Source organism: Cicer arietinum, chromosome 8, assembly GCF_000331145.2.
Source record: "Cicer arietinum cultivar CDC Frontier isolate Library 1 chromosome 8, Cicar.CDCFrontier_v2.0, whole genome shotgun sequence".
Classification (NCBI taxonomy): Eukaryota; Viridiplantae; Streptophyta; class Magnoliopsida; order Fabales; family Fabaceae; genus Cicer; species Cicer arietinum.
In genome coordinates, this window is record NC_021167.2 from 8,665,375 (window position 1) to 8,690,616 (window position 25,242).

The 25,242-nt window shown below is 27.0% G+C and overlaps 3 protein-coding genes across 3 annotated transcripts; all 3 read right to left on the reverse strand.

The window, feature by feature from the left end:
* Nucleotides 1-1,177: 1,177 nt before the first annotated feature.
* Nucleotides 1,178-2,351, reverse strand: LOC101496058 (uncharacterized). Its single transcript, XM_004512458.4, has 3 exons — nt 1,833-2,351; nt 1,579-1,751; nt 1,178-1,490 (listed from the first exon to the last, which is right to left on the reverse strand). The coding sequence occupies exons 1-3, from the start codon at nt 2,283-2,285 to the stop codon at nt 1,403-1,405; spliced, it is 714 nt and encodes a 237-aa protein (XP_004512515.1). The 5' UTR covers nt 2,286-2,351; the 3' UTR covers nt 1,178-1,402.
* Nucleotides 2,352-6,988: 4,637 nt separating this feature from the next.
* On the reverse strand, nt 6,989-9,925 carry LOC101496390 (probable pectate lyase 4). The gene is made up of 5 exons (XM_004512459.3): nt 9,547-9,925; nt 8,951-9,302; nt 8,284-8,494; nt 8,113-8,181; nt 6,989-7,492 (listed from the first exon to the last, which is right to left on the reverse strand). The coding sequence occupies exons 1-5, from the start codon at nt 9,794-9,796 to the stop codon at nt 7,253-7,255; spliced, it is 1,122 nt and encodes a 373-aa protein (XP_004512516.1). The 5' UTR covers nt 9,797-9,925; the 3' UTR covers nt 6,989-7,252.
* Nucleotides 9,926-17,985: 8,060 nt separating this feature from the next.
* LOC101489902 (DNA damage-binding protein 1-like) lies at nt 17,986-20,576 on the reverse strand. The gene is made up of 6 exons (XM_012719170.1): nt 20,509-20,576; nt 19,811-19,913; nt 19,572-19,678; nt 19,306-19,414; nt 18,441-18,641; nt 17,986-18,291 (listed from the first exon to the last, which is right to left on the reverse strand). The coding sequence occupies exons 1-6, from the start codon at nt 20,574-20,576 to the stop codon at nt 18,001-18,003; spliced, it is 879 nt and encodes a 292-aa protein (XP_012574624.1). The 3' UTR covers nt 17,986-18,000.
* Nucleotides 20,577-25,242: the final 4,666 nt, after the last annotated feature.

The following is a 25,242-nucleotide window of genomic DNA, read 5'->3' on the forward strand; positions in this document are numbered from 1 at the left end:
TCTTGTAATTACCTGATCTAAAATAGTTGCGATTAGATGTTTTCTGTTCAATTTTAGAAAAAAGTAGGTCCTATTTTAATTGCAACAAATTGGTACTGTATTCGATAAGATAAGCATGTAGCTGTCCCAATCTATAAGATAAGCAGCATGAAAAAGAAAGGAAAATTAAAACTAATCCAAAATTATTTTGAAACTTTGAATTGAAGACTTGTAATCACTCACGTTAAGTACATTCTTTTCTATAACCAAAAATAGTTTTTTTTATTAACCCCAATTATATACAACAATGGTATGTGATGTTCTTCCCTCTCTCTTGAACAATTATTCACCTACTATGTTTTAGAGTTGGCTTTTTGAACGAAAAATGTAGGACTTATTTATTTATTTTTTTAATTTTAAATTAACGAAATTATAAAATTGATTACAATAATGAATGAACTATTATATGATCATTAGTTATTTGTTTTGTTTTTTTTTTACTTTTCTAAATTTTAAATATATATTTTTTATATAGATTTAGCTTTTTAAAATTTTTACTTCAAAAATCTTCCAAAACAAATCCGACTTTGTTTAGGAGGTAGGAAAATAAAAATAAAAAATGGAGGATTTAGAAGGAAATGGTAAAGAAATATGGATAATGTCACATTTTTTTGAGATATTTTTAGAGGGCTATAGATGAAAATAGTCACAAATAATATTATTATTTTTTAATTAATTCAAGATCTTTCATAGCCTTACAAAAAACCTCATCTAAGAGATATTGGAGAGTTTTAGTCCAATGAAAGAAAATAAAATCATATGCATAGTATATATACTACTCAGATTTTTTCTTCCTTTTATTATTTTATCGTTTCTTTTATTCTATAACTCTCTCTTCCTCTAAACTCTTTTATTCTCAAAATTATTTTCTACTTTATTCTTGCACCTAGTCGATATTGTTAATTTTAGATTGTTTTAAGTTTGTATGCATTGTGTTTGTTGAAAGCCCTATAAGTGTTCGATTTTTTTGTAATTGAATTATGAGTGCAATGCTATTGATTATAACTGATACCAATGCCAACATCTTCCGACCTTTCAAAAAACTTTCGAACATATGATTAGATTAGTCACATTTTATTATAATTAAGTAGATAAATTTAAAAACTATTAATCCTTTTTTCTTATTAGTCAATGACCATGTTTGAAATAAATATATAAAGTTAAATGTACATAGTTACATCCAGTAGAAGAAATAAAACAAGTAGAAAAGAACAAGATACAGAAAGGTTAGACTTTCGGTCCCTCTCTGTTATGGGAGTTTCAGTTATATTAGATGCGAGAGTGAGACTATTTATTGTTGTCACTCCATAACCTTTCACATTCAACGCCAGTTAGAAACATACACGTGTCATTCTCAAACCCATTAAAAAGCAACTATCAACTCCACTTCTGATTCCTCTTCCTCCTCCGCTGCTTCCCACATGAAGTGCGCATAGGATCCCAACACCGTACTGCATATTAATAAAATAATAATAAAAATAATTATTAAGTTTGTATCAAAATGCAAACAATTAGATTGTAAATGATAGAATACAATACCTGTCATTAGGAGCAGCGTGAATTGCTTGATCAAAGTAAGATTTAGCTCTTTCTTCATCTCGATTCGTTTCCCATATCAACTTTCCGTACAGAGAAAGCAATTCTCCGTCTTCAGGATTCGCCAAAATTGCTCTTCCGTAATATTCCTCTGCTCTCGCCGTGTTGTTCTCTACCTACACAAATCAAATCACCGATTCTTTCGTTACTTTCTTTCTATTTTTGAAATATCAACTGAGTTTTCACAATTGACTCACCTCGTGAAGAAATTTGCCGTAATTTCTCAGCAAAAGTGCATCCGTTGGATTTGACTTCAACATTTCTTCATAATACGCGCCGATTTTAATCCTTTCACCGCCGCTCCCGCCGGTGGTGACTGTCGTATCTCCGTGATCGCATCCGCCGCCGAAGAATCCGGTATCCTGTAACGGAGAATAGTGAGTTCCGATTCGATTTAGATTCCGGCAAAAGCCGAAATTCTCGCTCGGAGACTTAATCGCCGCGCTTTCCGATAAAGCTCTGTTGATTCCTTCTGGATTTGTGTCCTTGCCGCAGTTGGAGTGGAAATGCAATGAAAGCCTTGGCGATTGAACGTGGTGGTTCTTGTCGCCGGCGAAAGAAGCTTGGCGCGTGAGTGAAATTCGAGGTGAACCGGGGAGGACCCAGTTTTGGACCGGTACTGAACCGGTTCGAATGAGAGAAGCTCTCATAATTTTTTTATAAGTGAGAGAGAAGAAGTTTTTTTGAGCAAAAAGAGCGATTAGCCATCACTGATTTATATAAGGGGTGGTGCTGGGTAAGTGTTTGTAATTTATAGAAGATTTTCTACCGTTGGATGTGCTGAAACTGTTGATCTTAGAATGTGATGCGGTACGACACGTGTTTTGGAGCACGTGCATCCCCCGAGGATGAGGAGACTATGTGTTGATTAATATTTATTTTTCTATGTTTGATTAATAAAAATTAAATGAACACTCACTCCTACCTTAATTATAAATAAAATTTTTATTTTTATACTTTAATAAAAAAAAATTAATTGTCATATTTGCTTTAAAATTTTGTTCTTATTTAATTATCATTTTTAAAGTTCAACGCATTTTTAATTATTGATTTATTAAGATATATAAAAAAATTATTGATTTAGTAAAGTATAAGATGAGATAATAAATGATTAAAAATATTATTAAAAAATTAATAATAGTATTGAAAGTAGTAAATTTTATTGTTAGTTTTTGTATGTGTAAAAAATAAAAATTATAATTAAAAAAGAACAAAGATATAATTTATTAAGAATAATAATTAACTGCATTTAGTTTTTAAAATTTCATGTAAATAACAAATACAGTTAATAAATTTTCTATTACTATGGTCATCTCCCACAATATTAAGGAATTAATTAAATGTTTCTTTTGGAAGAATAGTTATATAAGTTGATACATACATTGCATTTCATTATAAAAAAGAGTAGATACCTCAATTTGTGTTTTGTAAGGATAATAATTTACTTATTTAAGCTATTTTTCCTAATACAATTAACACTAAATTTAATATGAGATAAATCTAAAACAGTTAGAAGAGTTGAAGTGTATAGATGATAATGATTCGATGTCTCTAATGGGGCAACATAATGTACTTGAAATATTTCAAAATTGATATTGAAATAATTAAAAGGTTATCATATAATGTCAGTGTAAATATTTTACACTTTGGATAAACACAAATAATTGATTGTGTAATCATTTAATTATAGAAATTATAATTATGTAATGAGAAAACAAAATCAAATATTATTATTCACGGTTAATGTATTTCACCAAGGACATCTTCCTTTTTCTCTTATTAAAAAGAGTATTAAAAGATAGATTATTGAGAAATCATGCTAAGATTTCATGAACAATCGACTTTTATGGTGTTATAAAAATGCAGTCACGATATGTACGTGAAGGGAGACACTGAATGGTGTAGATATATATTAGGCCACGTAGATAAAATATTAAAATGTGCGTGATCAAGTGGACTGAGACTTTTTTTTCATAATAGGTAGAGACTTTCATTTTTGAAAAATAAAAAAAGTGAATTGAGACTAGTATATTGTGTTTAGCAAAATGTATTTTACAAATTCACAAGCTTTAATGCTTTATTAATCCACTTTTTTGAGTCATGAGAATGGTAGGGCAGGTTTGAATTGTCAATATAATCAAGGAAATTGTAGGAGTTTGATCTTTTTCTTGTGAGTTATTTTGGTTAATCTATCATAAGATGAAATGTTGGGTTGTTTAACTCCTAACCCTGGAAGAGGATTCTTCCCAAAAAATGATCCAACAAACAAAATTATACATAAATAGTTTGCATTTACATTTGCCTTAATTAAAAGCATATAATAGATAATAGAGAAAAATATCTCTATATAGGCTTTTATATTTAGTCCAAAATTCATTTTTAAATCTTTTAATTTTATTTTTTCTTTCAATTTCGTCTTTTAAATTACATTATCTTTGCATTATTAGTCATTTATATCACTTTTAATAATGATTGATGCGATTGAAATCTTCTAATTATTAGAAATTCTACCAAATATTGCAATAATATATTATTTATACTAATCATTCAAAAAATCATCAAGTGTTATAAATGATTTTTATTTTTTGATTTTCTCCGCAGTCATTTAAACACTTGCATAAACTTAAAAATATGATAATAAATGTTTATTCACATAATCAATATTATTAACTTCTTTTTATTTCAAAAGTAGATGGGACAGTCAATTTATTGCAATATCTCAATTAAATAATAATTTAAAAAAAAATCAAATTTTAAAAATAATATAAAATGTTAATAATATAAACTAAATATAATATAAAAGACTAAATGGATAAAAAGATATTTAAATGACCGAAATGAAACTAAATTAAATTTAAATTACTAGATATATATTTTTGCATAGATAATAAATCCCAGTATCCCACTCCCACACACATAGTTGTACCAAAAAAATAATCCCACAGATTATAGAGGAAAGTAATAATGGTACTATACGAGTATGTTTTTTTTTCCATGTTCTCCAATGGTTTATAGCGAAAATGGTTTTGTGTGACGGTGAAATACAGACAAAGTGCGTTGAAAATGTCAATTTCAAAGGAGAGTTGGAGATAAGGTTCATCTCCTTTCGTCCAATTTGTGCTTTCCTCGATTCACAGTGGGGAGATAAAGTCAATTCCAAAACAAAGGTTAAAAAAAAAGGCACAATTATTTTAGCCTATAACAATTTAATAATATTGATGCTAATCAAATTATTCAAGTGGAAAAGGTTAAACAACTATTATTAATTAAATATCTGAAAATTATCATAGATCTAGATAGATTTTGTATAAATGGTTAATATTTTAAAATTATCATATATCTTTGGCGATTTGATACTCATACTATTCTACTTTAAGTAAGGATTTCGCATCTTTTTGTTTTGATGTTCGCAATTATCATGTAGCAAATTAGCAATGTGCATGTGCATATTTAAGCTCAAAATCTCTATCATTTATCTTATTTTACTATAATAAATTAATAGTAAAAATACTTGAGATAATAATTTAGTTATTTACCTTTCGATTTTTTGATTTAACTATTTATTAAATTTTAAGTAATAATTGAATTTTTTATGTGTTAAATTGTCGATAATATTTTTTTTTACATAAATCTATAAAATGTATCATAATTTTTAAATAAAACTGATAAAATTCATTTCAATTTCAAGAAAATTCATATATTTATCAAATCTATAACTCAAATATTCAAATAAATTCATATTTTAATCTCCAACAAGATCAACATCAAATCCATCAAATAAAAATATCACATTTTAAAAATTCACTCAAATCACCAAGAGAGTGTCTACTTCTTCCTTCTATCATTCACCTAATCAAATCACTAACCTAAATTTAAAATGTGAGTTTTTTATTTAATGAATTTGAATTACTATTTTGGTGTTGCTATTTTTTTATAATGAGTTTTATGCTGTTATTTATGTTATTGAGATTGTTTACTCTACATTGGTTTCAACTTTGGGTGAAATATGATTCTTTGTTGGTGGTCTAATATTTCACTAATTATAATCTTGTATTTTGGAAGTTAAATACTAAATGATTGAATTATATATCTCTTATAAGGGCATTTTCACATCTCTCATATTAACAAGGAATGCAACATGTGTGCTTACGGTCTTGATAAAGTTGGTTTTTACAATCGTCGTTTTAAATTGTGGATTTGCCTCTTTGTCGTATTTGGAATGATTTGAACTACAATCACTGCAATTTTCTCTTTTATCGTTTTAGTTAATGTTTTTCTTAAATTTGTTCTTTTTCATTATGATGTATACTTTATTACAATGCACTATTATTTCCTTAACATTGATTTTATCCCTTTGAATTTTTCAAATATGATGTGATGTCTTTATACTCTACATTTTACTTATAAAAATCTATAAACATTTTGAACCAAATTTATTAAACAATATGTGACATGAAATAACTTTATTTTAATACAAGATTCACATTAATAGATATCTTACATAAGTAAGCAACAACACGTTAGAAAACAATTTATAAAACAAATCTTCAAAATTCTTTAGTGTTTTTGGAAGAGAATTACTTTTTGAGGAAATGTAATTCTTTAAGAGAATTTAAATAATTCAATGTAAATTATTTTGTTTGAATAGTAAATTTGGAGAATTTTCAAAGTAAATGATTTTATGAAGTATTATGTCAAAGTTAAATTTAGAGATTTTTAAATGTCACATAAAAATCTAAAAACATCAAATTCACTCTTTACTTTATACAATGTGAATCATAAAATGTTTCCTATAATTTTTCCAAATTTATAATTTTGACCTTATATGTTTGAAATTTTGCATATTAATTCCTATCTTTTTTATTTTTTATAAATTGGTCCCTACAAATTTTCATATTTTGTAAATTAGTCCCTACAAAATAGTCCTCAACTTTTCTAATATATCGTTTTGGCCCAAATTTAATTTTAATTTTTCCCAAAAACATTTAAAATTTATATAAAATAGTCAAATTTATAAACAACAATTCTTTTATTCAAACAACAAAATTTGAAAATGAAAGAAATTTATTTGAAGCATTTGAATTATCTGAAATTTTAATTTTCCTAGAATTTCAATAACTCCATCCAATCACACTAATTATGTTAAATTTTGAAATTGATTGAAATTATTTCATTTTCAAGAATTAATTTAATGCTTTTTATGCATGAATAAACTTATTATGTGATTAAGGATATAGTAAACAAGACTTAATGATCGGTTTTGCTAACATCACCTGTATAATTTCGATGTAATATATGTACTCTCTCTCAAACTTTCCAATTTTATTTTATTTTTGACTAAAAAACTTTCAACTGTTGTATCCTCAATCCCAGTCTTGAACATTTTATTGATGTTAACAAAATCATACAATTATTTTAACTTTCTGGTGGTCTTAAGGGAATCTGTAAGACCTTACTACTTAGTAGATCATGCTGAATGCACCATTACTTATGTATATAATTATATACACATCATGAACTACTAACTAATTTGCTAGGTCTAAAATAAACTTTAGGCCATGCAATCAAGTATCAGTTCATATACAGTGGCAGTGAATGTATGCAACTGCTTTATCTTCTATTCGGCACAAACTGTTTGATCATCTGGCTTCGCAACAGATTGCCATCCCGTGCAGCGATGAAGAACTTGCTTTAGATCATCGGTAGGAGGTTCGATCGTCCATGAGAGATAGTGTTCAGTGGGATGAAACATCTTACACCCAACATCCTCTGTCATCAACCCTGCTGTAGCCCCATTTAAAAACAAGTCGCCTTCGGAGATTATGTGACCAGTTGCTCCAGCTTCCTTGTCTGCTGCCTGCGCAAGTGTCGCCAATTCAATCTTGTAATTTATTCAAATGAAAAGACGGTAGAAATATTTTGTGCATATTATTTCATCAAGACGTACCAAGTAAACAAATGTTCAATATTTTAAACATAAAAAGTTAAGAGAGCATATCCACTAAATAAAGAATCAGCTTGATACTATTCTCTTGTAGTGCATTCTTTAGTAATAAACAATTAAACAATCAATACTAGTATTTGTCCGTGAGGTGTTAGCTTAAGGGACAGAATGGTTGTAAAATGTCTACTAGTGTCACCGATATCAATAATAATTTCCCTTTTTCTCCAACATGGTTATTTAAAAGTCATTACTAGTATTTTCTATTTCCGAGAAACTAACAAGTGATATATAGCGAGTAAAATCTCAATTTCTTTAGTCAATCAGCAGTCACTACTTGAAAATATTAGCACATTAAGAAAGCTAAAACAAACTTCCAAATTACAGGATAGAAACAGATATATTAGGAAGTGATATTGATTTTTTCAGACTTCATCACCAGTTTTGCAAGTTCTTTTGAAATATTGCTGATAATATAAAAAATTTCAACACAAGTTAAAAGCTAAAACATTATTAAACATATGAGGCAGACCAACCTTCTCAGTAAGATACTTGAAAGCAACCTTCTTCTGGCCAGCTTCATAGATATTATGTTGCGAAAATATCTAGTATCAAAACAATAATGAAATGATAAATTTGGAGATCAATTAAAACCTGTTTAGAAATTCACCACTGAAAACAATTTCAATCAATGAACACATAATCACCTGGGATTCCACACTTGCACAAACAGCATATATGCCCCAGTTTCTGGTGTAATTATTGTACAGGTGTACTTTTGCAAACCTAACACGAGGATGTCTCTGTCGAGTCCCGTTAAAAAAACAGTGGTGTATGGTGATCTTCATGCATCTGTCATCAACATGTGAGGGATCTGATCCAATGAGTATTGTTTTGTCATGCTGATAAAAGTGACACCTGAAGAATGACGAAGGAAATCAAGTATTTTTCAATAAATATTAGATATATCTTAGTTGGTTAGTTAGTTAGATCAGTCAATTAGTTATTTTACATTAGTTAGTTGTTTATCTAATTGACTATATAAGTCTATATAACCCTTGATGTAAATAACATTATTTCAATTATTAATATAATTCCATTTACTTTTCTTCATTTTCTCTCTTATCAGCGACTTAAATCAAGATTCATAATAACAAAAGGATAAATAAATTAGTGCCTACAAGCAAATCAATTATGATCTTCTAAATAAGTTAGGGGATCAGTCACGCAATCCAAACCATGGGGTAAAAATCACACAGCTCATGTTCAGACTTTGTAAGTCGGATTCAATGTGAGCCATTTGATCGACGGTCCATATTGCGTGACTACAGATTTCTCTTACTACACAGAACATCCAATTCCAATTCATCTCACCTTGAAATAGTAATATCGGTGCTTCCTCGAGTGATATCTATGAGCCCATCTTCAAAATCACTTAGAGTGCAACGATCAATCCATATATGTTTTGAATTAGGTTTGATTTGAATAGCATCAACATCAGGTCCTCTGCCTCCTTCTAACTCTAAATTACAAATGATTACATGTTCACATTCCTTCAGCCGAAAACCCTTTCCAGTCAGCTTAATCCTTTGTCCCCTTCCATCAATGGTCTTGTATGAAGACACACTCAAGTAAGAAGAAAGATGAATTGTACCTGAAACCTCAAACACAATCCACAAAGGTTCTTTTCTGCGACACGCGTCACGCAATGATCCCGGTCCATCATCTAGATTCACAATAATAATCCAAAATATCAATGTTACAATCTCATTGGTTTAATAAAATCATTCATATATAGGATCTATTTGAATTTAATTATTTCAACTTATCTACATGTATATACAAATGTGAGACAATTTAAGAGGGTTTATGGAATCAACTTTTCATACTAACATTATTGATAAAATAATAAGAAATTTAAAAATAAATAAAATAAAAAATGCAATGAATGGGGGATAAAGTACAGTAACCTAAGAGTGACGTAACATGATAAAGGGGACCGTGAAGTCCACCGATTGCGAAGCGGCCAAATCCTTCTGCCTGAGCGGCGAGAGAACGGAGAGTGTTGTCGACGTGACCGTAAGGAAAATTCATCACGGTGTTAGAATTGGAACTACCTTCGTTTTTGTTTGGTTGATTACTAGGAGGGTGAGTGTTACCAAATTTATAAAGAGGAGGAACGTTATTACGGTGTTTGCGATGTCCGTGAGCGTTACCCATTTGTGTGGAATGGGTGGTAAACAACGTTTATGGAACTTGTAGTTTTCAGTTCCGTTGGATTGTTGCAACCGACATTAATTTAACTGAAAACTCACAACTTACTTGAATTGTGTTTTGGGTAACGAATCTCACTTCTTCCCTTTGTTATTAGTTTTACAGTAACTAACTGAAACTCTTGCCGTTTTGTCACAACTTTATCTTTTATTTTCAAAACATAATTTTAATTCTAATATTTCTTAAATATGAAATTTTAAAAAACAGTGGTCATTGCTAATGAGAAATGAGTGATGTTAAATGGTATTAATGATTTTTTTAAAGAAATGCAAAAATAATGGATTTGTCTTGTTATAACTAGTTAATCAAAATATTAGTTCTTTTTCTCTTTCAAATAAACCGGCATTTCCCATAAAAAAATCAACAATAAATTTTGAAGTTTGTTCAGTTAAAAAATTGAGTTTGTCATCTCTCCATATCCCATATTGATTAATTTTTTTTTGGTTGAAATGATTTTTGAGTTTCCACATCCATTAAATATTGAAGTTTCAGTTTTAATTTATCAAAGTTATTATGTTTCAATTTCAATTAACTAAAATTAATGGTAATAAATGCAATTTTCATAAAAATGTTCGCATCAACCGCTGTTTTGACCAGTTTTCTCAATTTTAGCCCGGTTTTTTCATCTTTTTGGTTGGTCTTCACGGTGGTTTTTGTTAACAAATGGACTAGCCACTAGTCCGGTTCTCGGTCCAATCAATTGAATTGGTTAATTCGGTCCGGTTTTCATCACTTTGATTTAGACAATTAGTTTCAGCTTATCGTTTTTATGACAAATCATTTTCGTATTGTAGAATTATATTTGATAATGTCATTGATTTGGGTCGGAAATCTTTTTAAAACTTTTCTTTTTTTTACTATCAAGAACTTTATGAAAAGAAGAAATCGTAGAATGAAATTTATGTTTTGTTGGTTAAACAATACATTTGAATAACATTTATGTAACAATATATTTTTTATTTTTTAATTAAATTTTATATTTGTGCATACATGATTTTTAAAATGAGTTTATAATAATGTTGATCCAATCAAAATTAAGAGGTGCGACTTTTATATAAGGAGATAAAATTAAGATATCAAAATTGTTATTCTAAAATAAGGATTAAAATAGTTGGAATGTGGATTTGGGAGGTCCAAAAGTGTATTTCAATATTTTATTTTCTAAAATGCATATTAACTTTAAATTACTAACAAGTAACAAGAAGATTGATAGTTCATGGAGTTAACATTTGTGATAAAGAGAAGATGAAAGATAAATAAAAAGAATGTATTTTCAAAAATAATGAAAAATGTTTTGGAGTTTTCAAAATTTCTAAAAATATTACATATATTTTCAAAAATTTGTAAAAGAAAATATTGGATCTATATTATCTCGTGATTATTAGTTGAAGTGAAAAAGAAAAATACTGGTAAGACACATGATCCTTAGTTATGATAAATAGAGAAAAAACATTCAACTTTCATCATTTCATCCTCTATATTAGATTATTATTCTAGAGAAAATTGACTTATCTAAAGTGAGTAAATCAATTATTAATATTATAACTATATATGATTTGTCATACATGTACGCATAATATCAATAATTTACTAGATAATCAATGGTTGATATTACTTCCTTTATTCTTTAAAGTGAATTACTCACTTTAAAGAAACTAAATCCTCTAAAAAATACCACATATAAAATGAACAAGAATCGATTTGAAAAAAATATTTAAGTATAAAATATGGCCTATAAATGACAAGATATTCGAGGAGATATTACAAAATAAGTAAAATAAAATGTTTGTGAATATTCTCAATTATTGATTGTACATATAATTATAAATGAGAGATTACATATAGGGTGAATAAATTCGTTGATTGTACAAATGATTACAAATAGTGGATCACATGCATATTTTTAATTGAACCATTATTTGAACCGATAATTTGGTCTAAGAGGGGATATGCTGTCCTCTCATTTCTTATAACAGTACTCACTTATATTTATATATATATATATATAACGACTATACAAGGACGATTAAGATTAAAATAAAAAGTCATGTGATTTTTTTAAAGTGATTATGTGTTATTTATATAATTCTCAATCATGATCATTTATGTATTGTCAAAATTTAACTCTTTCATTATTTCATTGTAAAACTCTTATTGAACTAATTTTTTAAAACCATGATTTATTATTTTATTATTTTTTGTGGACTTAAGTGAATGGCTCATGCATCCAATGTTTTGTTAATTTATAATTTTTTCTTAAAAAATATTCAAAATATCGAAGAAAATCTCAAAAAAAAAAAATCAAATAATTTTTTTCTCGAAAGATATTGTGAGAAAAATTTAAAAAAATTGTAAATAATTTTTTATCGAAAAATTTATTTTTTGGAAAAATATAATCAAAAAAAATTGTTTTTTTTTTTTTGAAAAACAAAATCGAAAGATAAATTTAAAAAATTAGGACCATAGACCCATTTAGTCCCAAAAAACTTTAAGGGTTTTTTTAACTTTGGAGGCTTCTTTTTCTGGGTCTTAATAATTATAAATTTTTTTACCATTTCAAATAGACTTAAACCAATAATTAATGAACTTATAAAAATTGACACTTATACACAACAATATATAATAATGATACATACAAATTAACATACTTTCCAGACTGCATATTGTGACCATTATTCTTGTATCTTTTATAAAATATATAATAGGTTTAATAATTAAATTATGCATATTATATTAATATTGAGTGCAGTATAAAATTGTTTTATTTTTTCAGCAATTAAAAACTATTTTGGTGTTTTATTAATATTTTAATTAAAATGGAATCACAATATAAAATATTTGTATACATATATCGAATCATATCACAAAAATCATTTTACTATATTAATTCCAAAAATTTAGTTCTTTCCTCTTAAATTATGTTCTACTTAATTTGACCAATAACTATGAATTAAGAAATAGAGTTAATTTTATATGAAAAATATATTAAAAAGAGAAATTATGAAGTACTTAACCAATTTACCCTCATTACTATATGAAATGGAGAAATTTAAAAAATTAAAAGTAAAAAGTAAGAGATATAATTGAAAAAAAAATTACATTCATATACTTTATTAATATTGTACATAACATATATAATGAGACATTTTTTATAGCAAAAAAATGACTTATATATATATTGTGGGAGAAAGAGAGTACCTACAAATATTTAATATGTGAAATATTATGATTAGATATATGTGTAAAAATATTTTACATGAAATGAAAGACAAAATTACAAAAATCACAATTTCAAACAAATAAAAATAATTTATAGATAATATTTATATTAAATTAATATTATCAAATATTTGTGTATGAATCGTTATTGTAAATATAAAGTAAAATATATTAAATTAGAAATAGTGTATACCTTATTAATTAAGTAGTACAATTAAAAAAATACTTCATATCTTGTTAAAAACCAAAAGTATAAACTATTTTGGGATAATATTTTATTAAAAATTTAGTCAATTATTGGAACGGAAATAATATCTTAAAGAGTGCTAAAACAGATTGAATTAGAGGACTAGTTTTGAAGTTTTTTTTCCATGCCAACTCATTAAAAGAAAATATGTTTAATTTGTGTTGTTGTTGATAGGTCAACTTGTTAATCTATCAAAGGTCCAAGTGAAAGTGAAAATTTTAAATCATCTATTTAAAGTGATTCATCCCATTCCACCCACTTCAATCTAGTTGATAGTAGAACATGTTAAAACGAGATAGATGGACTCATTTTACCATACTTGCACTTAAATTTTAATAGAGATAATTAAAGTAATTAATTATAACCATTAATGCTGCTTAATACTTTTTTTTTTCATATTATAAAGACAAAAAATACCAAAAATATAGATTATAACGATGGTATGCGAAAAATGAAATTTGCCACAAGTCAGCTTGAAATCTATCTTATATACATTGGTCATAATAAATGCAAAGCCATCACAATTGAAAGACGAATCTTTGGAAGTAAGACGAATCTATGGAATGAGTCTACTTTGGACTAAGTATATATCTACCATGTCTTAATTTAAAATAACTTTTTAACTATATTTTCATTCGAAAGTATTAATTTATTAACTAATTTTTTTATAGATACCTAGCTCATTTTCTATTATGCCATTACGAGAAAAAGGAAAATATGTCAGTAGCTAATTACATAACGTACAAGAGACCTCTACATGTGTAAAATTCTTATTTTTCTTTAGTAGTTAGTATTATATTTAAGAGTTATTGATAAACAACTTAGTCAATCTACTTCATTAAATATTTATGATACAAAAATATGAAATTACTTTAGTTGTTCGGTAAGTTAAAAAATAGATAACTTATAATTAATGATGGAGAAGGTATTTATGAAAGATTTAAAGAACATGATCAAGTGGTGTGCACGTGATTTTTATGGGTAAATGAATTGACTTACAAATAAATTTCATAAAAATATTGACAATTGATAAACATTTTCAATAGCTTACAATAAAAGGAAATAAAATTGAAAAAATTAACATATATTATGTTTTTAGATATCTTAATAAACAAAAATTAGAATATATTTATTCTAAATTAAAATTATTAAAATTTTATTTGTAATAATATGTCACAAAATAAATTAAATAGTCACACTTTAACTTTAATTTATGTTGAAAACATTTTTTTTAAAGAATTTTGATTATAAACGAATCATTAATATTTTTTCCAACAAAACATTAATGCAAAAAGAAGGATATTTAATAGTTATAAAAGCATAATTTGATTTGTGCGTTTAGAACACCTAATTTCTAAGGACCGACCTTGCCGTAACTATAAAATAACTAGTATGGAGTATGTGTTAAACACAGATAATGAATTCGTTATTATAAAATTAAGTTTATATGATTTGTATTTATTTTATATATTTAAATAAGTTTTTAATTAATATATTAATGGTGTAAGAAAAAATTAATAAACAGATTAAATTTACTTGTATCAAAATTGTAGACAAAGTCTTAGACATGATTGGTTTATATGTAGTGACATTAAAAAGATTTCACGCTACACTGCATATTCATAAAATATATAATATTTATTAAAATTAATTATGTAAATGGAGTATTATTCATTTGATGAAATAATAATATAGATAATCATTGGAATAAAGTATGATGAGATTCTCTTTTATTAATTATAAGAGAACTATATTGTTGTTCTAATATAGTTTATTTTTATTGAGCTCAAATATAAGATTGAATACTTAAATTCTTTATATAGTAACTTATATATCTCTTTGTATTTTTTTCTCTTCTGCAAACTAGAGAAACAGAAAATTTTATCCTATACTCTATATTTATATTTCTATCCCATTTTTTAATTAAAATCAAATTTTATGTTTTGAGTTTTCTAGAGAAAATTGTGTTTTGAAAAATTTGAAAAAAGTTTTTCGAAACACAAATTTTGAATTTTAAAAACACAATTCTGTACCAATTTTATTTATTTATATTTTATAGTATATAAAAAATAGGTAATTTGTATGAAAATTAATGTAATGAAACATAAATTTCAAAATATAATTTTTTTTCTTCAGAAAAATCTTAAAAATAATAATTCATATATATATATATATGTGGGTTTAAAAATAAAAATATTTGTATTATATATATAATAATTTCAAATCTTTAAAATAATTTATTTGAAATTTATTTAAAAATTGAATTGAATTTTTTTTCTTATGGATTATATGTTTTATAAATATATTTGAAATTGGAATGGATTATGTTATAGATTATGTGGCCTTTTTAAATAAAATATAAAGCAAATATTTAAATGTTTAAGTTGTTCTAATATAGGATTTTTTGTCGGAGTTTTAATATTATACAATTTAAAAGTTTTTTACATAGTTATCTTTCTATTTATCAGTGTTATTTTTTTACAATAATCTCTCTATTTATCGGTTATATATTGTTCTTTCTATGAAATGTTATTTTAAAATTTAGAGATTTTGATATTATGTTATTTGATGTCTATTGTTTATTTTAAAACGTATTAGAATTTAACTACCTTAGAATTGAGATATTTTATTCTGCTAGTGATTTTGAGAATTTCAGGATGTTGTGATTAAGTTAATCTCTCAATTACTCATATTTTATGTTGTGTTTTAGATGCCTGAAATTAGTATTTTTAATGTATTACCTATGTATTTGTATGTTTCATTTGTTATAATAGATGATTGTGAATCCATTATTGAATCATCAATAATTTCAAATAAAAATAAAAATAAAAATTATTGAATGATCTCACTTACAAGGTATTCCTATTGCAAAGAAAAACTTCAATTAGTTAATTTTGTATTTCTATTGGTAATTTGTCCCACTAAGATTAACATTCATTGGTATAACTTTTTTTTTATAAAACGTTCATTCGTATAAGTTATTATATAATAATTGCGTAAATATTAAAGTTTTATTATTTGCTGATTAAAATTATTTTAAAGTTAGTTTGATTGACTTATTTGTGAATTTTATTAATCTTTTATCTTTACCCACGGACTATCCATAGGTAACGTAAAATTACCTACGGATTACCCACGGACACGAGTTCGTAGCTAAATCGCTCGTAGGAAAATATTTCCCGACGGACAAGCTGTGGGACACACTTACCTAGGGATTGTCCGTGGGTAATATGACCCACTGAGTATCCGTGGGTAACGTTACCCATAGATTTGCCGTAGGTAAAATAGTAGATAGTTATCGACGGAAAAGTCGTAGGTTACGTTACCCACGGATCATCCGTGACAAGTCTACTATTTTATATTTAATATTGATAATTTTATCCATGAATTATTCGTGGATAATGTAACCTACTTGGCTACAACTACTAGACGCTTCCTGGTTTTCTATCGTAATATCACATTTAGACACGTTTCATTAATGTCCAATATCAACTCCAGTGTCAAAATGACAAGTTACCAGCAAACACAGAACCTTGTTAGCTATGTAAGATTATATATAACAAAATTAAAAGATTATATTTAAAAAAATTAAAATATTATTTCCAAAAAGAATAAAAGAATGGGACTATGAGAGTACATACACAAAATACAGAGAAAAATATATTTTTAACAAAACTAAGTCACTAACACCCTACCGCTTCCATAAGATCGCGTATTTCTATATCCTTAAGCGTAGACCCATATCTTCTTAGACCAGCTTTGAGTTCATCAAAAGTGATTGCACCACTGTTATCAGTATCCATAGTCTGGAACATTTCTCTCAAACCAGCAATTTCCTCTTCAGATAGACTTTCGGCAATTACCTAAGAAAATAGCATAACAAGCAATGATTACAAACAACTATAACTATAGTTACTTAGTCTCAATCAAACAAAAACATAATAGATAACATATTAAATCCACTTGAAAGTGAAGAGTGAGTGCAAACAACAAAGTTACTTAGTTTCAATCAAACAAAAATATAACAGATTAAATACAATTGAAAGTGAAGAGCAAGTGCATAAGCCCAATAAGGTTACTTAATTTGGAAATCAAGAAGTGCACGATAGTACAATCCACAAAGGCAACAATGGGGTCAGCAAATCAGCACAAGATTGTTTATTCTATTAATAAAAATAATTTCATTTAAAAGAAAAGCGACAACTAAATAGAGATTGAGAATGAAAAAACTTGAACACTGGTACATATATTTTGAAGAAACCCCGGTTGAAATCCAATGAACAAACACCATAGTACTAAGAAATCAGTTGAGTCTTAGGTAAAGATATGAAAATTTTCAATTTATGACAGGAAATAGAAGTCTGTTAAAACTGAAAATGCCATACACACATTGAAACATAAACACATAGAATTGTATGACTTCAAGAAATTTTATATAGGTGTCCAGAATATTGAACATGACATTCCTTTGAGGAAAACAATTGAAAAGGGGTATCTTCATATATAAAATGTGGGGTACAGATTTTGTTGTTCATATTTGATTAGTTGAAAAATTTAAAAATTAAAGAAACGAAGCCGTGTAGAAAATATAATAAATGAAATGCCTAACAGTAAAATTTGATCGTAAATCCACATAAGGTCAGAACCTACTTTGAAATGAATTACTTTGTTAACATCCATATTTCTAAAATTTAGACAAAGATATAGGTGTTAAATCAACAAAAAACCACCATAGTAAGAAAATAAGGTCAGAACCTACTTGTACAAGTTGATTGTGAACTGCATCATGGCAAAATAATGTCTGTACTTGAGAACAGAATCCCTCAATCTCAGTTTCTTCCAGCTCATCCTCAAGATTCATTGCTAATATTCTTGTTTCACTTATAAAACTTACAACCAAGAAAGTGTCAAAAGGATCATCTGTTGAGGATCTTAGAAACCACATTCCTCTGATTCCTTGAAGTTCTACTGATGCCTACATCAAATGAATGCATCAGAAAATTAATATTTTGCTAAGCGTGTATTGTTTAATATAAAAATAAATAAAAACAAATTGATTTTCTTTTCCTTTTGGATATGTTTTAGGTACAGATGTCCCACACAGAGACAAGAAGGAGAGCTTACCTGTTCGTTGATACCTATTCCATTACGAATAACACGAAGAGAACCATCCTTGTAAGCTCCAGAGCAAGTTACAACTTGACCTTGGCCTTGCCTTTCAAGGTCTACTACACAGAAGTCGACAATTGGCCCTAAGTTGACAAACCTATCCAAGACTTCCACATAAGAACCTTTTGCATCAGGCTGTAGATTTAGTTTTATGAGCTGTATTTCACCCATCAGAAATTGTTAATAGTTGTGTTTGAATAAGGAAGTAATAGGCAATGGATATGACATAAAACACTTTAAAGTCTTCAATGCAGTATGACAGAGAAATCAGAGAAGGAAACACACAATATTGCAAAAGCTTTGTAATGAAATTAGAATATTATACTTGAGGTGTCAGTTCAAGGGTAAGAGTTTAGCCTGGTAACCTCAAAATACTGAGTTCAAATACCCTCAGAAACAGTTGTAAAATGGCCATTAGTGCCACTTTGGTAAATAAAAATTTCCCCCGTCCCCATTTTGTTTAAAAGTTGGAATATTAAATATTTGACATATATATGCTGTTAAATTATGTTTGGTGTACTATTATTTTTTTTAAGAAAAATTTCAAAAGTCTTTTCGAAATTTAAACGTATCTAAACTCAGTTTGACAGCCTTGCTGTTTACTGTAAAAATAAAAGCATGCTCTCAAAACTACACTTAAATCGGTACTTCCGAGAATCTAAAGTTGCGTTTGATTCGCAAAACAGTAAGATACAGGGTCCATACTACGTTCAAAACTGGTACTTTGGGGAGTCAGAATTTCGGATAAAATCAACTATCAAGTATGTCATAACTCAAAAAGTTCAAAATTTATAAAATAATTTTCAAGTTTATCACCCACCTGTGAATCTCCATAGCTTGAACCAATATAGACAAATGCATTATCAAGGTATGAAATCGTAGATGCAATCGAAGTCTCCCCAAGGGTCTCTATTTTGAGACCAGTAACCCTGCAAAATAAATGTGCATGATAAATCATAAGATTCACCTGTTAAAATAAAAATACTGACTAATTATTTATTCTATCAACATATCGACGAACAATACAGAGAATTAATATGGTAAGACAAAATAAAACCAATACAGATACAATGAGTGATTACATACTTTTCTTTCTCATGGGTTATTACAAGTAGACTAAGTAACCCTGTATGGTCGCCAAGTAAATATCTAGAACCGTCAGGATCAACCCTTCCATAGGCTTTTGTGATTGACTGAAAAGTACATCATAAGGTATAATTCAGCCAAACTCAAAAACTTGTGACAAATAGGTACAGTTTGTGAAATTTTGAAAATTCACAGCACGCAGTTTAAATGGAATGAGCAGATAGTATTATTTAACATACAGGTCTGATTGGAATAGCTTTAAAAGCATTAGCACTGCAGTAAACTATGGTTTCTTCTCCAATAATAAGCACACCACAAAGAGGTGGGGGAACTGGTATCAATCTATTTTAGTGTCACTATCAACCTATTTTCATTTCCACAAAAGCCCTAAAGTCCAAAACAATGTTTCTTTCTTTTCACAATTTACACTCTTCCCTTTTCTCTATTTGATCAACCACTCAGATTGAGTCATACAAATTCAGTTGCTTCCCTTTTTCCGGTAATAAAATCTGCCATATTCCTAAATATCAGAATCAAGCATTTTTCATAGAGAGGCAGCCAGAATAGAGAGGCAGCCAGAATCAAGCATTTTTCATAGGTATCTTTACTTATGAGTTATATATATATGTCCATTCATTCTATTCTATTTTTCCAAGCATATATTCAGCAACTTGAATCAAGCAGGATTAGGCTTAATCAGATGGAACAAGAACTAACACATGCTAGAAATCAACAGTTAAACATGAACACAATACCTAACTATCCTAATTGAACATGAACAGCAACCAAGTTCTCTCAGACTCACCATCAGTTCTCAGATTCAACAGTTAACTCACATAACAACTACATGTAAATAAACAATGAAACTGAACACAATACCTAATATCAAGATGTAAATAAACAATAAAAATGCAACAGTTAAACATGAACACAGTACCTAACTATCCAAATTGAACATGAACAACAACCAAGTAACAGAGATTGGTTCCATAAAGAAGCAGCCATTGTACTCTATGGTTAGGGTTTTCAATACAAATTGGGGCTTTTTCAATAAGACTCGATTTCAGTAAAAATTGATTTCAGAAAATGAAAAGATATTAAAGGAAGATAACTTACCTTAAGAGATAGCGATCATCACGGCGGAGTGAAGCAGGGATGCGGAGGGTTCGGACAAGAAGAAGGAGCGAAGCGAAGCAGCTCGAACGAGAAGGCTTTGGGATGCGGAGGAACGAGACGGGCTTTGGGATGCGGAGGAGCTTAGGGCTCATACGATTCGGACAAGAAGAAGGGAGGGAAGAAGGGCTTAGGGCTCAGGGAAGATACGATTCGGAGGAAGGGCTTAGGGAAGATACGATTCGGAGGAAGGGCTCAGGGAAGAAGGGCTTAGGGAAGATACGATTCGGAGAAAGGGCTCAGGGAAGAAAGGTTAGGGAAGATACGATTCGGAGGAGCATTTAGAAGGCAGCCTGATAAAATTAATTTAGTATCAGTTGAGGACCTTTTTTTAAAAAATTAAACAGAAATGTTTTCTAAAAAATAGACATTACCCACGGATAAGCTGTAGTAAAAAATAATACAAAAATTTTTGGCAAAATTTAAGTTAGGATTGTATTTTTTTTCATTACCCACGGATTTTTTTAATTTTACTTACGGAATTACCGTGGTAATTAATTAAAAAAAAATTTATTTTATAGAACAATACACACGATTTTTCCGTGGGTAACAATTAATTTACTTACGGATTATGATCCGTGGCTAATTTTCCGTAGGTATTGAAATGTTTTCTTGTAGTGAAATTTGTATATTGCAAAAGTTGTATGTTTTTTGTTAGAAAGAACGGTTACAACCGAAAAGTAACACTTCGTACCGGTGTTAAAAAGCATTGATAAAGAATCAATTGTAAGTTTTTCATTTTTTAATAGCTTACACTATATATAGGGATTCCTTTTATTTAAAAAAATTTAAATGCTAGTAGATTTAATTCCATTTTAAAATATTAATCATTTATCTACACTATTATAAATTATAAATGAAACGGATGTTGTATTACCACACCACTTTGTTTATATATAAAATATTTATACATAATAATGCATCTAATTATTTATTTAATTTTTCAAATATTGGGTATCTTAAGAAAGTGATCATGGTTTCAACAACGAATAGAAAATAACTACATAATTGTTTGACGAAGAGTTATAATTTAATAAAGGATAAAACACAATAGCATTAATAAAGCCTATGTTATTTCTTTTCTTAAGCTGAGTAATAATTTATTTGCGATATCAAATGAAAAATAGAAAATATCAACTATTTGTGAAAAAAGAAATTATTAATTATAAATATGACAGACTGACAAATTGTGTAAAAAATTGATTCTCCATCTAAAATATGTATTAAAGCGATTTAAATTATATTCCTTTAAATATGTCTTTAGTTTGAATTTTTTTTTTACTCACTACACATTGATTCTTATATAAAAATACATAATGTTATTTTTTATATATAAAAAAAATATTGGAGAAAATAAAGATGTCATTAATAATCATATAAAATGTTTATGTCTATTAAACCACATAAAATGTTTAACTTAATAACATTAATATTTGTCGATTAAGATTATTATAAGGAAGAAAACATTGCCAATTGAATCATCTCATAAAGAAAATGGTTATTTATATTATAAATAAAGAGATAGAAATTTGTTATTATATATTGTTATAAATGTAAAACCTTTATTTCGAACTATTCAATCATGAATTTTGGAGGAAAAAAAAACATGAATTTAATGTATTATTTTATTGATTAATGAAATGCCTAATTTAAGTTAGATATTTATATTTTGGGGATGAATTTTGAAAAGATACTCCGTAAGTATTTTTATGGAGAATAGAGACATCATATTATACCTTAACACGTATTAATAAATAAATAAATAAATAAATATATATGAGCATGTATTATTAAATAGACATGCACGTAGATAAATACATTAATATTTAACAAATTATTTAAATTTAAATAACATGTTAAAAGATAAATAATAAAATAACATGTTGAAAATAAAACATATAATAATATATTTTAAATTAAACATTTAATTTTGAAAATATTTTTTTTATTTTAAAAAATGTATATTTGAATTGGAATATAAATCAAAATTGAGAAAATTTATTAATAGACATTTATGATCTTAAATTGAATTAAATAATATTTATTGGATTAAAGAATAAAATTTATTGTTTTCCTAATGAGTATAAAATTCATTGTTGATGCATAAGAGTTGTACTATTTCTTCTATGTCAATATGATTGCAAAGAATATAAAATAAACACAGTACATTTTTTGGGCTTTGACTTTGGTGCGCAATTAATATTAGAAATTTTTCATGTAAATTTTTTACTGTTCTTTTGAGATGATCACCAATATCTCTCATAATAATATAAATTCCTATAAAATTAAAAATATTTTTAATAATATTCAAACGAAACAAATGATGATTCAAATAAAATTTTCAAAATCTAATCAAATGGTGATTCAAAACAAAATCTAATTAGCAAACAATAGAAAAAAAATAATAAATAATAATAATATAGATGAAAATAGGGTTATATAAATTTTACAAGTTCCTATAAAATTTATAAAAAAAAAATTAGCCTCCATTTAAAAACTCTTAACAATTTTTTTTATTAATTATCCTTGGAGCTTATGGCTCATACAAACAATTAGAAAATTATGTACTTCCTTAAAAAATAATCAGAAACTATGAACAAACTAAACATATACTAAAGACAATAAAAAAACGTGGAATTAATGTTACATAACACAATTTACTCATAGTAATATTTTTTCTACTAAAGCACAGTCAATAATTATTGATAATTTTCTTTGCCACAAAACCAACTCCGTCAATCCAAGACACACATATTTGCAAACATAGTTGCTCATTTAATTAATCGCACTCCTAGCACGTGATTTCTACCTATAGAGGGAAAAGGAACATCACACAAAATAATTAAGAAATAAATTTACTCATAGCCATATAAAAACACAATTCAGAAAAGAAAAAAAACATAGAGACCTTCAAAACTATGAAAGAAGTGTGAATGAGTTAAACAGGAAAAACGACAAACATTGAATTAAAATATGTAAAAAAAGAATGAGTGAAGTGGGAATAAAAATCATTTATACGAAAAAAAAGAATGAACATTCACGTAGAACAACACATTTTTTTCTTTAGAAGAGTAATATTTGTTATTGTTGACCTAGAAAATTCTTATTGTTATTGGTAACTAATTTTATGCCATCATTAAGTTCTACTATAGTTAATATATTTTGTCTAGAAAATGAGTAAAATTCATATGATTAATTATTATTATTAAAAAAAGTCAATTTTTTTTATAGATGTATAGAGAAACATGAAAGGAAAGAAAAATTCAAATCGATAAAATTTAATGTAACAATAAAGAAAATTACCGAAAATAAAATTAAGGACATTAATAAAAAATATTTTCATATCAGGACTGAAGTTGTATGTTATAAAAGAATGTCCACAAACCTAGATTTGGACTAAGGATTTAATCTATATACTCGGCGAAAAATTATTGAAAAATGTACACGTGTAATTTAAATCCTTACCCGCTAAAATAACCTATATACTTGGCGAAAAATTTACACATGTTATTTAAAAGGACTAAATGGTGGATATATATATAGAGAGGTAAAAAAAAGTTAATAGAATATTATTTCTAATAGATATATTGAAATTTATTTAAGGGACTGACTTTCTTTTAATATATATATTTTTTATTTGTATAGGTTAAAATTGAATATTTAATCAAATAATTAAGAGACTTCAATATTTATTAATTTTATCGTATCTTATTGGTTTGAACATATATATTATTTAATATTAAAAATCTTCATTTTAAATAATAAATAGAGTAACAATTAGAAGAAAAAATGAATAAGATGTTTTTTTATAAAAAACAATAAGATTTTATTAAATAAAACTCATGTTATTATTGAAATAAATACTATAATATTATAAGATATATTTGTATATTTAGACAAAAGAAGTAGCAATCAATAGGTTTTTGGTTAAAATATATTATTTTATCTTTTATTTAATATTTGTGGTGTGTTTTATAATTTTGTCCTTTATATTGTTGAAATGGATAAACAATAGTCTTTTTTTCTCACAATATAATAAATATAAAATTAAAATTGTTTTTGACTTAGGAATGGATGTCGGAGGTGGCAGACTTACTATCTCAATTGACATATAAAGTTTTTTAAATACTATTAATATGTTTTTAAATACTATTAAAAAATTCTTTTGGACCAAAGCAATCAATATGCATGTTTAAAAAAGAACAGGGAGCAATTAACATCCTTATCAATGTTTCTTCAATATTGTCAATCACATAAACAAAGACACCCCAAACTCCAAAATTTGATGCAGGGGTAAAAAAAAAAAAATTTATTTATTTATTTATTTGAAGACAATGTAAAAGAGTTATTTATTGTTATTAAAAAAAAAACAAAGACATCCCTTTTGTGTTTGTGAATCCATGTGTGTGTTTATGTCTTGGTAGTGTGCGCGTGTCCATCTATCAAACTGAAATTGCAACTACCTCCTTCCTACCCATCTACCCTTTCCACACTCTTT

What these genes read in the sequence shown, in the direction of transcription:
- LOC101496058 (XM_004512458.4), bottom strand. Translation starts at nt 2,285, where the DNA reads ATGAGAGCTTCTCTCATTCGAACCGGTTCAGTACCGGTCCAAAACTGG. An exon ending in ACGGCAAATTTCTTCACGAG is followed by an intron (nt 1,752 to 1,832) that starts GTGAGTCAATTG and finishes TGATTTGTGTAG; the next exon opens with GTAGAGAACAACACGGCGAG. An exon ending in CACGCTGCTCCTAATGACAG is followed by an intron (nt 1,491 to 1,578) that starts GTATTGTATTCT and finishes ATTAATATGCAG; the next exon opens with TACGGTGTTGGGATCCTATG.
- LOC101496390 (XM_004512459.3), bottom strand. Translation starts at nt 9,796, where the DNA reads ATGGGTAACGCTCACGGACATCGCAAACACCGTAATAACGTTCCTCCT. An exon ending in ACCGATATTACTATTTCAAG is followed by an intron (nt 8,495 to 8,950) that starts GTGAGATGAATT and finishes GTCATTCTTCAG; the next exon opens with GTGTCACTTTTATCAGCATG. An exon ending in TCAAGTATCTTACTGAGAAG is followed by an intron (nt 7,493 to 8,112) that starts GTTGGTCTGCCT and finishes ACACTTGCGCAG; the next exon opens with GCAGCAGACAAGGAAGCTGG.
- LOC101489902 (XM_012719170.1), bottom strand. Translation starts at nt 20,576, where the DNA reads ATGGCTGCTTCTTTATGGAACCAATCTCTGTTACTTGGTTGTTGTTCA. An exon ending in AAGCTATTCCAATCAGACCT is followed by an intron (nt 19,679 to 19,810) that starts GTATGTTAAATA and finishes TGTACTTTTCAG; the next exon opens with TCAATCACAAAAGCCTATGG. An exon ending in GAATAGGTATCAACGAACAG is followed by an intron (nt 18,292 to 18,440) that starts GTAAGCTCTCCT and finishes CATTTGATGTAG; the next exon opens with GCATCAGTAGAACTTCAAGG.